At 38.7% G+C, this 15,910-nt stretch overlaps 1 protein-coding gene across 1 annotated transcript in view; it reads right to left on the reverse strand.

Moving 5' to 3' along the window:
- The window catches only part of Trpgamma (Transient receptor potential cation channel gamma), a 268,518-nt gene that overhangs the window by 57,842 nt on the left and 194,766 nt on the right, over positions 1-15,910 (reverse strand). The window contains exons 3-4 of the mRNA XM_071596868.1: positions 8,024-8,258; positions 3,951-4,093 (exon numbers count right to left, since the gene is read on the reverse strand). Of these exons, the coding sequence (XP_071452969.1) occupies positions 3,951-4,093; positions 8,024-8,258 (378 nt within the window). The remainder of the gene's footprint in view (positions 1-3,950; positions 4,094-8,023; positions 8,259-15,910) is intronic.

Raw genomic sequence — 15,910 nt, forward strand, 5'->3', positions numbered from 1 at the left:
GTGTTTAAGACCAAACTGGATGTATCATAAAGACGATTATTGTCGGAACATCGTTTGAGAAAGAAGTATTTACAATTAGGAGGATATGTTTGAAATGAACTTGAAGCTGGCAAGAAAGAAAACAAAATAGGAAAAAGTAAATTAGGAAATAGCTTTTTGATGGAGCTTAGTTTCTCATGGTTCTGCAGCTTCGTTTTGACGATTGCAATTGACTATTGGCGATTGCAATTGATGGGCCGGGGAACTTTTATCTTTGGTTTGGAGTTGGAGGGAAACTATAAGCTTGATTAAGCGAAGAAAAATGAATAAATGCTACTGCTCCTTGGGAGGTAGAATAAGCTGGGGGAAAATTGGAAGAGACGGAAATGCTGGTGGGGGAGTTGGAACTTGAATATGTGAGAGAGGATCAAAACTGACGCAAATGAAAGTGTGGAAAACAGAAACTGCATTTTAAGAAAAGAGGAATCAAATCTAGTGGAGTTGAATGAGAATGTAACGCAGGTAATAAGCGGTGTAAAATGTTCAAGGGGAAAGGAGGGTGGGATATGTTTTCATAGAATACTCATTTAATAAAAAACAATTGTGACTATATGCATATATGCAACTAAAAATTGGTATGGTATCAGAAAAACTATTTTAAAACATGTGATGACTCTTGGTGAACATTTAAATTCAAATAGCATAAAAGTCTAGGAAACCATGATTAGAAACTGTGGAATTAACATGATTCGATTTATTTTGATTTTTCCCAGTTTATTGAAGATTTCGAGAATCAGACATTTCAGAAGTATTATCAGTAAATCTTTTGAATTAATCTTCACTCTACTGGAGATGTAAGGTTGAAAACAACATTACCCTGATCGTTGAAGGCTTACCAAACGCCTTGCTCACTCACTAGCCAAATGCCTCCCTTTCCCATGTCTCTTCTCCCTCTCCCTACTTAATTTTAAATTCCCGCAAATCCATTTACGCGCTCAATTGACAGGGGTGGGCGAATCTCAGCATATTTCTTATCGTAAGTCGCACAAGTTTTTCTTTTATAAAAAATTTCTTCTTTCAGACATTCTTAGGAATATTTGAATTCCCTTTTTTTCTTGAAAACCCATTTCTCAGTCAATAATTCAGGGGTGCCAAACCATCGGGTGCCGAAGAGATTTTCCTTATAAATTAGTGCCAAGATCATAAAAAAAATGATCGCTTCGAATTTATCACGTCGAATGGCGTGCGATATTAAAGTATTGCAGGGAAAAACTAATGCATATTGAATCCTTGGAAAAACGGATAAAAATGGATTTATATCTAAGCCAATTCAGGCTTGAAATTGGGGATGACAGTAAAATTCCAGCAAGAGGTTTGATGCTATCCGTAAATGCTACTTTTGAATAACTCTATGGCACAATCATCCCTGATTTTAGACTAGCAACCACGAATCATTATATTCAACCAGCAAAAACGTGCCGAATTTGGTAAAATCGTGGCCCATAAAACTGGGTCGACGGAGCAAGAAATTTGCGGCGCACTTCAATAGAAATTTTCAAGCTTTTATAACAATAAATAATGAGGAAATAGGATGATCAGTATGGTTTCATGAAGGGGTGAGGCAATCGTGATGCCATAGCAGTGATGAGATCACTGATAGAAAGAAATATACAGTAAAAGCAGACTGTATTTGTTTAGTACATGGATGTCGAGAAGGCGTCCAAAGAACTAGTATAGGTAGACTCAATGAATAAATTACAGAAAATGGTAGCATATCGGAGAGTTAGGCGACTTATCCATAATCTGTAAATTTCTCTGACTGCTCGGATGCGCGTGGCGGATGGAAAGCCTCGAAGTGGTGACAGGGGAGTAAGGCACCTTGCCTTATTATACATGTACACAAATGTGTGGCGGATTTGAACACTCCCCTGCGGGATGAAAATAACCAAATTATGGACGATTGGTGAAGCAATAACCAGGAAATGGGTCGCAGGATCGATTGCGTGAAGCTAACCATAGGTTACCGAAATTCGCTCGAAGAGTAATGAATTTGAAAGAGAAAGACGGCTCAGACACGGTAGCGTATTTTATAACTTCTAAGAGTGTACTATTATGAACATTTTCATACATAGTGGTTATTATTTAGGGCATTCTCATATTTGAAAAAAATATATCGTTTTCCCTAAACAAAATGTTAACACTAATCACACCAATAAATGTAGATACGGCTTCACATCCTGCATTAGACAATATTTTCCTTGCAGTAGATCATGCATTCCAAAGTAAGTAATATAAATTTTGAATTTTATAAAAGCCAAAAATATTGCCCAAAGGGGTGACCATAGCCCCCCATTAGGATCCGTTCTGCTGAGATAACGCCCCAGTTGGAACTATCACCTTCAAAACTATCCCTTAATGAGGACGCACGTCGGTCTGGAGGTTTTTTTCTTGCTCTAAAGGCACGATTGAAGTCTTTCGCCTGAGAGCTCAGCGCCTTCTACGATTCTTGCTGAAGCTCCTTGACGGCGTCAAATCGTCCTCCTTCAAATAGATTTAAATTTTTCGGGAGAGGAAAACGTCACGGGAGTGGGGGAACCCATAAAATGAGGGGAAGGGAGTCGGTTGCAGTTTTATTCGAGGCATCAAAGGCTGATGAACAGCCAGGTAGGAGAGGATGTGTTGCCCTGACGGAGCATCAAGTCGCTAGCGCGTCGTTCGACTACCTCTTTCCGCCTCACATCCTCTTTCAGACGCTTCGCAGCGCATCGGATTAGACCTTCCTATTGACGGCTATCCCGGAGGAACAAATCCTTGATAACTTTAGTTTATGTTAAAGAGGGAGCCTTACTTCATATACTTCTGGTGACTTATTTGATCGCGAGAAATCAGGGGCTTCCACTGGGTTGCTTGAAGGTGTTGGTATCTAGAAAAAGAAAACTAGATACCGATACCTCGATATCAGTACCAACGAGAAAGTTTTGAACCTAGATATTTCTAAATACGTTAAAATGATATCAACCCATGAAAGATTATTCGTATGTTTTATTTCACAATCGTCCACATGGATAAAAATTTCGTGTCATCAGCAACTGCTAATGTTCAGAGGAAGTTTTGGCTATTTTTGACTAACAATTTTAGTTTTATGCAGATTTCCGATCAATATTGCTTCTGTTTGAGAGTGAAATGCCTCTGAGATGATCCGTTGAAAGTTTGGGGAAGTCCAATAAAACGCATCGATTCGTTAACTGGGTTTCCCATAAATATATCAGCCATATTCATGGAATATTCTAAGGTTCTGGAGGAGAGTTGCACAAATTATTCAAACGTTACCTAGTATTTTTCTCCTGAAAGACCACAAATATTATTCCTCAGTCATCCAGACGTTACTGTCAAGTCCACTTTTGAAACAGCCAAACCAGTTGAAGGTTCGCGTTACCCATAAAGTATAAAAAAGATATACCTACGTCCTATACATTGAACAGTTCACCCCGAGCACATTTTCATGGACAGAGATACATTAGTGAATGAAGCACTAGGTAATTAATTTCGGCGTATCGTAGGAATAAAATCAATTTAACATGAAACTGTAGTTTTAAATTATTTCAGTCGCCGTAAATGGACGCCAAAAGTATGAAACTTGACATTGTTTACTAAAAATTTCGCACGTCTTCCCAACAAAAACCATGTTTAAGTATTACCAATCTAAAAAATTCAAATCCAAGAAGGAACATCCTCTTTGGAAAGTGATATTTTAAATTTATCCAATGATTTTGTTGAGAATCATCGGGTAACCACAATTAAAAAATTAAAATATGCCACCCAAATGGCAAAATATTGTAAAGCCAGAAGTGAAATGCATTTTTCGATACAGTTAGATTTAGTAGTAAGCGCAGAATTATTGTTTTTGCCTAAATTTAAATTTACTTAATCATTTTTATAGCTGAAATTTTTTAAAATATTCAGGCACTCACCTTACATCATGCGGCATGGGTAGTGTTGCACCCCTGTCGAGGAGGATTTTAATGATTTCATAGTTGTCCCTATGCGCAGCTAGAATAAGCGGGGTGATATCCGGAGTGAAGGTTGCGGTGTCCGGCGGTAAGGCTTCCCAACTCTGGAAGAAATTGCATGAATTCAATGTAGAAGTAAGAAATTTTACAATAACAGTCCGAAACAATCCAATTGAGCAACAATTTTGGATATTCAATAAGAAGCAGTAACAGCGGCAAAGAATCGTTTCGGGATATAATGGTACATATTTATGATCATACAGGTTGAAAGACAATTGACCAATTTCGAACTATTATACCTTTTTTAATCTTCACAGCATTAACCCAAGGAAACGAACTAGTGTCCGAAGATTATACTCACCATTATAATAGCCAAAAACGCATCATTGTAATATTTTGAAATTTAAAAAGACAAATAGAGAGAGCATTGTTACTATATACGTATTTAATTGAAAGTAAAACAACAGTAAAATAGAGGAAAATATCTTTTAAATGAATGATTACGGTTGAAAATAAAATGTGATCCTTTAATTGCAATTAAATCATGCAATTAGGGCAAATGAATTGCATACCTTGGGCTTAGGTTTCAAGCACAAGCAAATGTCAAAATATATTACCATCTCAAGGAGAAAGGGTCCAAACAGAAGGTAGTTCACTTGTACTATTTCAGCCAAGTTATATTTTACGTTTGATCCTAAGGCATTCGTCACTTAAAATAAGAACGAAAATGAATTTCTTAAGGGATAATCCTGCTGACTGTATATATAAGAATTTTTTGAGTAAATTTTTAAAGGACTGTACCATACCATGTGAGGAACAGTACAAGTTATTTTCTACAGTTCACTGAACATACCAAATCACTGAAGTCACTGAACTGAATCACTGAAGAAGGCTTCTACGACTGAAGGATTGTCCTTTGAAGAATTAAATAACCACAGATATTAATTTCCTTAATCATACTCTCGGAAAAATAACCAAACTCAAACGAAATTCGTGTTTTGTTACGAAGAGTAAAATCCAAAAATGAGGAACCTCAGAAGAAGGCTTTTGAGAATGGCATGAGAACATTCTTTCTACTTGCTTTTATGCCTTTCAAAATGGATCCCGGCTTCTCTCTTTTCACGGTTACTTAACGCTATTCCTATCACCGTAACGCTCATCAACCCTCTGCCTCCCAATATTTCTCCGCATTCGCACACATTTCAAGTTCTCTTTCCTTTGTTTTTGAATTCCTGCCTACAAGGTTTTCTCATCAAAAGTGCGTTTTAGACGCCTTTCGTTGTTTTACGCTTTGATCGCCGTAATTCATCCATTCGTTCCCATGGGTATACCTTATATTTCTTCAAGCTATACTAATACACGTATTCCACTTTCGTGAAAATCATAACCTTTAGTCAAAAAAGATAGATACGATACACTGCTAAACATCTTTTCTGTGTGTGTCTCTCAGAAAGAGTCCTGACAGCTTATTTCCTATTTTTCTTCAATCCTTCTTATATGAACTCTTCTTCACCGAGCGATTTTATTGCTCTACTCATTTTCGTCCAAAACTACTGTCGAAAATTCATTAAATACCTTCCCACGTATAATTTATGTCCTTATAATGTAATGTTTAACCTTGTCTTCCAGTTTATTAAGCATTTAAATTCTTTCTCTGCCTTATATCCATCACATACCTCGAACATTCGTTTTGTAAAATATTCAACAATTACATATTCCTCACGGATTAACAAGCACTAAAATTTAATTTTTTTAAAGTTTGATTCATGAATAAGCTACGTAGCCCACTCGTATCCCTGTATTTAGCTTATTCCTAGCTTCTTTCAAATTTTTCCTCAATTTTACGGCAATAAAAATATACAAACCTCCTTGTTTCGGGACATCTTGATTCGCCAATCTCTTCATAGTCACTGACAGCCTAAGATTTTAACAATCACTTTTGCCCTGTCGAGTCTGAGAGAATAAGTTTGGAACAGTAATTATAGCATTCCAGGAATAAGAATTCAGGTAAACGACCGGCATGCCATGCTCCTTCCTAAACTTGATTTTCATTCACATCCAGTATGATATACACGCACGGATAGATATTCAACTTGACCCTATTTTTGTACCCATAGCGGACACCAAAATAACTTTTTGAATTTACTTAAACACAAAGGCAAACTTTTATTTGACATGATTTGATTGCAATCATCAAACTTTTATAAAATTAATAAGAAAATATATGAAAATCCAAATGAGAAAACGGACACAGGGAGGGAAAGTAAGAGGAAAACTAGTAATGTAGACATGATCACAATGTATAAGTAAGAAAAACAATTTTTTTTCTTTTACGAGGAACCAATTTAATTTCTACTCTCGGAAGATGTAAATAAAAAAGTTATTTACGGTCCATTAACAAAGAAATGAATAAAAACGGGCAGGAATGTTTCGCTGTTAGTTGGTTATCAGTGTCCGTATCAGTGAAAAATTACTTACAATTTTTACCCTATTGTAAACTGAAATTCTATTCCACACATTACTTAGAGGTCTAATGTTATTTTTTGATCACTTATCATCAATAATAAAGATTCTTCCACGAAAATGTTTTTTCCAAGTTTCCTTTTGATCTTTAAAGCATCTTGGCCTGCATCCGAAGCACGCAATTTGTGAAGAGGAGAAGAAATTTGCCGGAAGTTGGGCAACACACAACTTAGAGAAACGCTGTCGGTTCAGTGCCTATTAGCTGCAAGCTAACAGTATTGAAGCACTCAATGCAAAAGCTTAGAAATTTCACGTCAACCTCGATCAATTTCCTTGTCAGACACCTTCGTCACCTGAGTGAAGACCTTGTAACAGTGCGAAAGAACAAAACGTTAGTTAAAAGGGGTAATAACGCGTGAGTGGCATTTGACTAATAGAAATCCACAGTCGAGGAGGACAATTTTGCATAAATAAAGAAAACTAATCACGTCACTGAAAGTCGTCTCTTAATGAGAAAAATTTTCACCGAGGCATGCTATCTAAACCGCGTGTACATGACTTGAACGGTGGTTGTAGCGTAGGAAAGAAAAGTCATAGGAATGTGTTCGAAGAGGTGATTGATGATGAAATACCTAATCAAGTTTCACAGATGAAATAGTCTATTCAAAACCTTGCAAATAACACACATCATCGAATACAAATCAAGTAATATCGAATAGTCCTGGCAGGAAAAAAATGATGCATATATGGTGAAAATAAAGCAAAATGTGAAACCAATCCATATAATTGAAAACCTCTGACATTCAAGATGGCCAAGGAAAGATGAGCAGCCTTCAATTGTAGATATTAGAAACGTTTCAACGGTAAAACTGTAGAAAACAGAAAAAATATGAAATATGCACTTAAATCTATGAATTTGTGCAAAAACTTAGGAAATGTAGACTCACAAACAAACCAACTGCAGAAAAATATCTTCACAGAAAGTGAAGTTTAAAAAAAAATCAAAAATCTACTATGGCCAACCAACAAACCACCCTACAGTTAACATTAGTTTATAATTTATCAATGAAATGAAACATGTAAAAACATCCAAAATGAACTAAAACAACCACTATGAGACAAAAATTAATATTATTAAGGCCCACACTCGCCTTTTAATTTCCAAATATACACAATTCTTCTCCATAACCATCACCACGATTGATGAATTCGGTTCAACTCGTGATGACCAAAACATAAAACAAACGACGACGCACATATTCCGTGTGATTTCTCACGCTCTCGGCCGTGATTCAGACTGACCCCTCGCCTGCTAAAAGGCGTTCTCCAAGAATTGGGGACTGCGACGACGTGGCTCAATTGATAGCGCGATATTTAACCGATTGGACCTGGAATTCTCCGACCCTATCGTTCGGGATACGATTACGCAGCGCTCCCCTATTGTCATCCCCTTTCCGCTCCGTCAGCGAGCTGAAGGGGGGGGGGACGGTTTTGATAAGGGACCGGACGAGTCCCTTATCGCAACCGTTTCATCGACGGAAGTGTGTGTGTGAAACCCATTTCGCACTTACGTGCGGCTCCCCGGCCTTGTGGAGCGTTTCCTCGTGGTCCAGCAGCACTTCCACGGCTTCCACAAACTCCTCCGAGATGGCGTGCAGGAGAGCGTCCTTGGTGTCCACTTTGTGCTCGATCAACAGCTCGACCATCTCGAGGTTCTCGTTGTCGATGGCCATCAGGAGGGCGCTCCTCCCGAGTGGGTCCACGCAGTTCGTGTTCAGCGCTTCCGTTTCCGCCCGCTGTAATATCCTGAGAGAGAAAAGAGGCGGAGAGCAAAGATAAGAAGAATGTACATTTAAGTGTCTTACGCCAACAATTTATCAGCTATACATAAAAATATATTTTACATTATATTATTACATTATATTATCCGCCAAAATTTTATCCTTACCTATCCAATATAAAAAGATAGGCCTAAAAATTACCAGGTTACCACTCAATGCTTTCTAAATTAATGTATTTTTGAAGAAGGTACAAGGGATAATTCCTATGATTAATCAATTAATCAGTCAATTAATCAGGATTTATTTATCAAATTCTTTCTTTATTATTTTCTATTGGCCTGACAATGATATTTTAGTTTATTTATACTTGGATAAAAGACTGTTAATTTTTTAAAAGAATTGCAATTTCTTCGTTGGCATGCAAGAGGGTGGAGCGAGGAATCGGAAGATGGGGAATATATTCACGAAATATGTTGGAAAATGTGAATATAAAGTTAGTCACAATGGTGGATATGACGCATATACGAGTAAAAAGTCAGTCACAATGTTATTTTTTTTTTAATATTTCGGCAGCCCAACCACCTTCTACGGTAGGAAGGAAACTTAGGATAAGGGTGATGGGAAGTAAGGAAAGGTGAAAGTGGGAGGGGTTTTTGGAGACGATCGGCTGGGAAAGGGAGCCAACGGGAAGGAGAAGGATATGCCCCCTATTAAGAATGGTTCAGACCCGAGTCCGAGCCACCTCCCAGGAGCCAAATGCATACCACATCGATGGTTTTGAGCTTTAACGATACGTCTGAGCGGGGAAGAGAAGCAGTAATTGACGCTTTGAAGCAATCGTTAAAGGAAATATTGCAGAGAGAAGCATGTTTAAGAATTGGTAGAGAGGTTAATGCAGAAGAATTGCACGAAGCTTTGTACGAGGATTATTAATGCGAATGTTGAGGGGTATGGTGCATTGCTAAACATAGTAGGAATTACAGGATTTTGCAGTTCAGTTGATATATAGTATCATATCGCGGTATGTGCAAGTGGGAATGCTGTTGGATGGGAGAGAAAAGGGATGATTGAGAGGGGATGCAAAGAGTGGTAAAGATGGGACATGTTACACATTTGGGTTTATTGTATGTAATTGGTCTGGATTTGTGGGTGAACGAGGATTTAGATGAAGGCTTAATTAATTTCAATGCTCCGGATCAATTGTCGGGTTGTTTAGTGACTGAGGAACATTTAGGTAATGTTTGCCGTTGTTTTGTTGTTTGTGATACCAATTATCAATAAACTAATTTGATATCGAATTTCGTTTCAACTGCCTTATTAATGACTTGCAATTAAAAGCCTAGCCACACCAAAAATGTTATTTCAGGTTGCTAATAAATCATAGAGTAGATATCAATTTTCTGGTACAGAGAACCACGTCTTGGTCACGTCATTACCGTGCAAAATAACTTGATGTCTAAAAGAACAAAGTGCAGATAGAGGTAAAAGGTTTATATAGTCCTGAAATATATGCTTAACTTACGAATAAACGTGTACTTATATAAACGTAGAGAATTAAAGTTTGCAGTTGTAAAATCAAGCAATTTAACTCGACGATCTTACGAATTTCAATTACTCATCTGATCGATACGGACGAACAGAGAAGGGTGAAGATTATCCACATGCGTAATACGTACGCGTCCAGATGCTTCAGATTTTGGCCAACTTATGCGGTTTTCCGCATAGCGAAGGTGCAACCCAGGACATCGAACGGGGCTTGTGCATTCGCTTCGATGCTCTCAAACGTCCGAGGACGACTTGCCCGAATGTTATCTCAGTTGACTGCACCCCGCAACCGCATAGCTAAGTCCGAATTGTACGAAGGGACGTCCTCTTACCAAACCTAGGCGGTGAGTTGGTGGCCTCCACGAACATTCAATCTCTCCCTAGGGGGGGGGGGAGGGGAAGAGGATACGAAGGTAAATGTGTCCACCAGCCTCACATTCCCAAGGGAGCGGGCATTCTGCGGTGAGGACGAATTTTGCTTGGATAATCGATTAGCGGGGGCCGATTACCTGTGGCCTGCCGCATATGTGGCAATGATTAGAAACTAGTTAATTGATAACGCGATTAATCCGGGCCGATTAAGGCGCTCACAGAAACTGGGATTACGGCAAGTGGCAGCACATAATACTAACGCAATCGGGACCTATGCAGTCGCCGTGGAAAACTGATCCTAATTAATTGAGCCGTGTTAGTGATAAGGACGTGGGCTGATGAATTTTTTCACGTTGGTACTGCAGGAATTCAGACATTTTAACGTGTACAAAAATTATGCTACAATTTTATTGACTACAAAGGCTCTGGGTAATTACATCTTTCCTAACTGGCTTTATTATTATGATCAGAATAGTTTTCCTTTCGTGTATTAATCTGTTCTTCTTTTCGCCGCAATTAGGTATTATCGTGTTTTACAAAAGATGTTTTCCATTTCGAAAAAGAAGGGATTATGCAAAATGTTTTACTTTGTCAATCCAATTAGCAGGAAAGATTTACCTTGAGAAGTGTGGAGATTTAAGTCTTGAAACCTATCTTATCAACATTAGTTAAAGAAGAAATTAAGAAGCTTACTGGTATAATTCATTTGCCGAGCGTTTTTGCGGACAGCTATGAGATCTTGGGACTTTAAATTACGTCTCGGTGGATGAAAGTGTTGTTCCCAGTTGTAATTTGTGATGTTTTGGCTCTTACTACATAAGTGATTACATCATTGAAATATTTAGTGCTTAGGGAAATCCTATTAATTCCTTTTTTTCTTGGTTTTGATTCAGGTAACTTCGGATTGCAACAGAAACAAAGGTAAATAAATTTTAAATTTGATTTTCAAAATAAAAGTAATTCGCAAAAATTCCTTATTTATAGGGAAATTGAAATATACATTGAAAATGTGGAGGACTTGAAGCAGTCGGATAATTTAGCCAAAATTAAAATTTGTCCCTTTATTGGATTAAAATAGCTTTCAAATTTTATAATTTGATAACATCTTCCTCTGTATTGCATTTGCAAATGGCCCAAGGGTAGGAATTCTAGCCGAGCGGAGGAAAAAGTTATTTCAGCCAAGCTCAAAAGCTTCGTGTGCAACTTATCCGAATAAAGCAGTGAAGCCAATGATTTTAACGATGATTGCTGGATTAAAATTGATTTAATTTTGAAAACCGCAATGCTGTCAATTATTCTATGAGCATAATCGCTTAAAATCTTAGAATGCTTCAATTGTATTACTTGATTTCGAAGCTGGCGAGAAAATCATTACGCTTTTTAATCACTCAAGAACGGTTGACAAAATAAACCTCAGGAATAACGTTAATTGGCCCATTCAATCAGCACTTAATCGGGCTTAATCTCTCACTCGAGCATACTAGATCGTTGCACGTAATTAGACAACCGATTCTTCCCCAAAAATCCAAAAAGGTTATTAGCTAAAAAAACACGCCTCCCAATACCCTTGTGGTCGGTTCAATGCTTTCCTTCGGGCAATGTCATCGGAGTCGACGTCTAGACCGAAAGGTACCAGCCGGAAATCATTTCGTAGGAAGAAAAAATAAAAATAAGGCACGGAGAACACTAACTTAGGGATGGGAGATCCCGGGGGAAATCAGGGACCGCAGAGTCCCGGGAGGGGCTTCCAATAATAGTCTCAAGGTACGAAAGTAAACTCCCAACGGGAGGTCGCGGACTGACGTCCGGCTGGACACGGCCCTCCGTCCTGTAGTCCTCACCACCCACATCTTTCGATAAAACCCCACTACCCTATACATCCCCCCACGATCTCTTTAGCCCTCCTGGTGGCGTGTGCACTTTGCTTGCGTAAGCATGGGAGCGGGGACCGGGGAGGAGGACGGGATCGTGTGTAAGGGCCGGCGTTAGGCGGGGAGAGCAAGGCTTGAGGTCGGGGGCCGGGATGGAGACTCGTCGGGAGGTGGAAGAGGATGATGGGGGTCAGAATATATTGACGTTGCGTGTCAAAACGCGAAGCTAAGGTAATGGTTTGCGACCAAAACTAAAAAGACTGCGCCCGCTTAAAAAAAATACCTGGTGGGAAAACGCGCTCAGGCAAGTGAAAGCATTTTTTTACTTGGTGCGGCGGCGGGGTCATAGGACGACGAAAACCGCGGCGGAAACCATGACTCCCATAGCATATCCGCACATTGGGGAATGTTTTTGGATATAATAACATTAAAAATTAACCTATTTATATGCCCGTCACTGCATTTTGAGTACCTGCCCTCCATTTAGTATAAAACCAATTACTTGCGGTCAATTTCAATTTGTGACATACTTTTCATATTTAACACGATTTCGATTTTCATATATGAACCACCCTACTCCTTCAAGGTTTTCTAGATTCGCCACTGGACGGACGGAGCAAAAGGGCGAACGGAATCGTAGTGGCGCAAGCGGAGTCTTCCCTTAAGGGGAAACCAACGATAACGAAAAACGACTCTAGTCTTTGCATCAGAAAATGGCTCGTAAAAATTTACGCGCGCTCTCGGAGTGTGCCACTTCAGAGCTGCGAGATGCGGACAATGGCCCGGCAGATAAAAGAATACGCTAAGCGACGAAGACGCGGTATCGTGGAAGAATTGCGAAAATGAAATGGTGAGGCCATGGAGAAGATGGGAACTAATTGCTTACGCTCTGACGCTTAAAAACTTTAATTATGAACGTGGAAAATGGGCCGGCATAATGAAGGAACGAAGTTAATGTCATGACGAAGGACGGCCTAGAGGACTGCCGCATATCAATAACTACGCTGAGGATTCACCCGTGCGAAAAAGAGGTTCCATTCTGCATGTTTTCGCAATGTAAGGTATACAAGGAAGTGGATCGGGACTCGCATATCGAACCAATGTGGCAGATGAATATATATATATATATATATATATATATATATATATACCTAATTAATAAACAACGTTATTTTTTAGACTCAAGAGAGTCCCTTCTAACACCTGCAAGTCTTTCGTCATGACACCAGTTTATGATTTAATCTCACCTCAGTAAAGGCTAGCACTGTAGGAATACATGGAATTGTAAAAATTCTGCATGCATCAAATTGTATTTTCCAATTTAAAATAATTCATGAAATACGCTCATATAATGCATCGACAAAATACGCGGTATGCTGCTCACTTCTGAATTTTAAATGTAATGTCCAATATTCACTGGTTTTCACTCAGTTTTGAGGCAAGAAATTAATAACACTGTTTAACGACAATTAAGTAAATGAGTAACAAATACGGTAGGATTGGCACTAATTAAAGGCCACCAATGCTGCATTCACCGCTGTGTTTCAGAAGATAAATAGTAAACTGAATAGTGGATTATTGATAATCTGAAACGAAAATGCATTCTAGTCATTCTAGTCTAGGTATTTTATCAAAGTACGGAGAACGTATTTATACTGCAGGTGAAATAGGGGTCCTAATTAAAAATTATGTCATTCACAAAGAAAAACCATAAAAGGAGAAAGAGAAAAAACGAGTGAGGCTTCTTTGTCCTGATCTGAGCTCCATTAATTTAAATTGCCCTATAGGCATTAACTAAAGGCATGCATTTTTGTCAGCTGAGTAAATATATTTATTTGTACAAATTTTATATGCGAAATGGCATTACCTTTGGCTCCGGAAGTCAGTGTCAATTCCTTAACTTTGTGGGGCCTCCGGCGAATTGAGGAAACATTAATTTTCCCTCAGACTTCCGTAAATTTTGCTATTGCCAGAAGTTACTCATATTTTTTCCTTTTTTAACCTAAAGAATCCCATGCTTCTTCAAAAAGCGTATCTTTCCATCACTCCTAAAAGTCTTTCTTTTGCCGAAATGGGTTAGCTCTTTCCTGTGAGCTACAACCTCTAGCCTTTCTAGGACATTCCGTCCACTTGTTTTAGAGGGTAATCTATGAATGCTGTTTCCCATATATCAGCTCTCCGGCGCTGAATACGGGCAATGTTCTATTTAAAATTTCATTGGTTCCAACGCTTCCTCTTTCTTGTTCTGTTGGAAAGAGCCAATCAGGGACCCACGTTCCGATTTCAATTCCTCCTCCTTTGTGGATTTCCTTTTCTCCAATAGTCTTGCATCATTTAGCTTCTCTCTTTTTTCTTTCCTCAGACCACTTTAATCCTTTCTTCTGGGTTGGTTTACCTCAAAGGTTAATATTTATCTCCAAAACTCTTTCTTTACGCTGCTTCTCATCAATTCATTATTTTTCTATCATCTACTTGGGTAAAATTGTGTTCTTTTCTCATTATATTTCTTATTCAGTGGCTTGACTTTTTCAAAATGCTTCCTTGCACAGATTTCTCCGTGCGAAAGCTTGTTTTAAGAAACCTGCTACCTTATAGATTCTTAAATCAAATGGATTTTATCTGATGATATAGTTGAGGGTAATGAGTAGACCATATTTAAGAAAAGCCTAATATTAAAAAATATGTAAACAAAAATATTTGACTTGCGTGACCGCAATTCTCTTCTGATGGTTGCAAAATGTGGTATTATTATTATTAGGTTATCTACCGGTTAAGGTAGGTTTTTGGATGGACATAATTACTAATTAAATAAATTTGGACCCCTAGCAAAACACAACATCCTACTTTACATCAGGTCCCTCTTCAGCTCTGAGTACTTTCTTCCTCCCTCATCCCGTCCAACATCCCTATCCTGTTCCTTCCTCCCACATTTTCCTAAGCATTTTAAAAGTTCCACGGGAATGTTATCTACCCCCACGGCCTTATTTAGTTTCATCTCCCTTAATGCCCTTTCTATCTCATTGTCTAGTATGCCTGGACCTAAGCTATCTTCCTCTACGTCAGGTTCCTTTTCTATGTCTAACTTTGTTGGTCTGAGCTCTTTACTATACAGTTCTTCTATATATTCCTTCCATCTCTCTTGGATCTTTCCTGCGTCAACTATTACCTTACCGGCCTTATCTCTAACTGTTAGCATAGCTCTTCCTTTCTTACTTCCCGATAACGATTTAACTTTGCTGTACAGCGCACCGATTTCACCCTTCCTCTATAGACTTTCCATATCCTCGCACTGCGTCTTCCACCATACTTCCTTTGCTTTATTTGTGGACCGCCTCAATTTATTGTTCAATTCTTTGTACTTCATTTTGCCTAATTCTGTATTAACATTCTTCCATTTTCGCCGCTCATCCATCTTTGTAATCATCTCATCCGTGATCCATGGTTTCCTAGTCCTTTTAGCGTTAACGGTTCCAATAGTGTCTTTTGCGGCTTTAGACAACCCTTTCTTGATCCTTTCCCATTTTTCTTCGATAGTACTTTGCTCTTTACCATACTCCATGATTTACTCTACCGCCTGTTTGTATTCCTTCCTTTTCAACCCATTTAATGCTTCTACATTCCATTTTCTAACTCACCGCCCCTGCCTTATCTTTTTGAAACGGACGCTACATTTCATAACAGCTAAATTGTGGTCAGAGTCCGCATCCGCTCCCAGGAAGCTGTGCGAATTTATCACACTGTTCCTAAACCTGTGTCTAACCAGGATATAATCTAGCTTATACCTTCCTGAGTCACCTGGCATTTTCCATGTATACCTGCGTCTTTTGTGGTGTCTGAACCAAGTGTTGGCGATGACTAACCCCTGTCTTCTGCAGAACTCAACTGCTTT

Source organism: Hetaerina americana, unplaced genomic scaffold (assembly GCF_022747635.1).
Source record: "Hetaerina americana unplaced genomic scaffold, ioHetAmer1.1.p SCAF_8, whole genome shotgun sequence".
In the NCBI taxonomy this organism is placed as follows: Eukaryota; Metazoa; Arthropoda; class Insecta; order Odonata; family Calopterygidae; genus Hetaerina; species Hetaerina americana.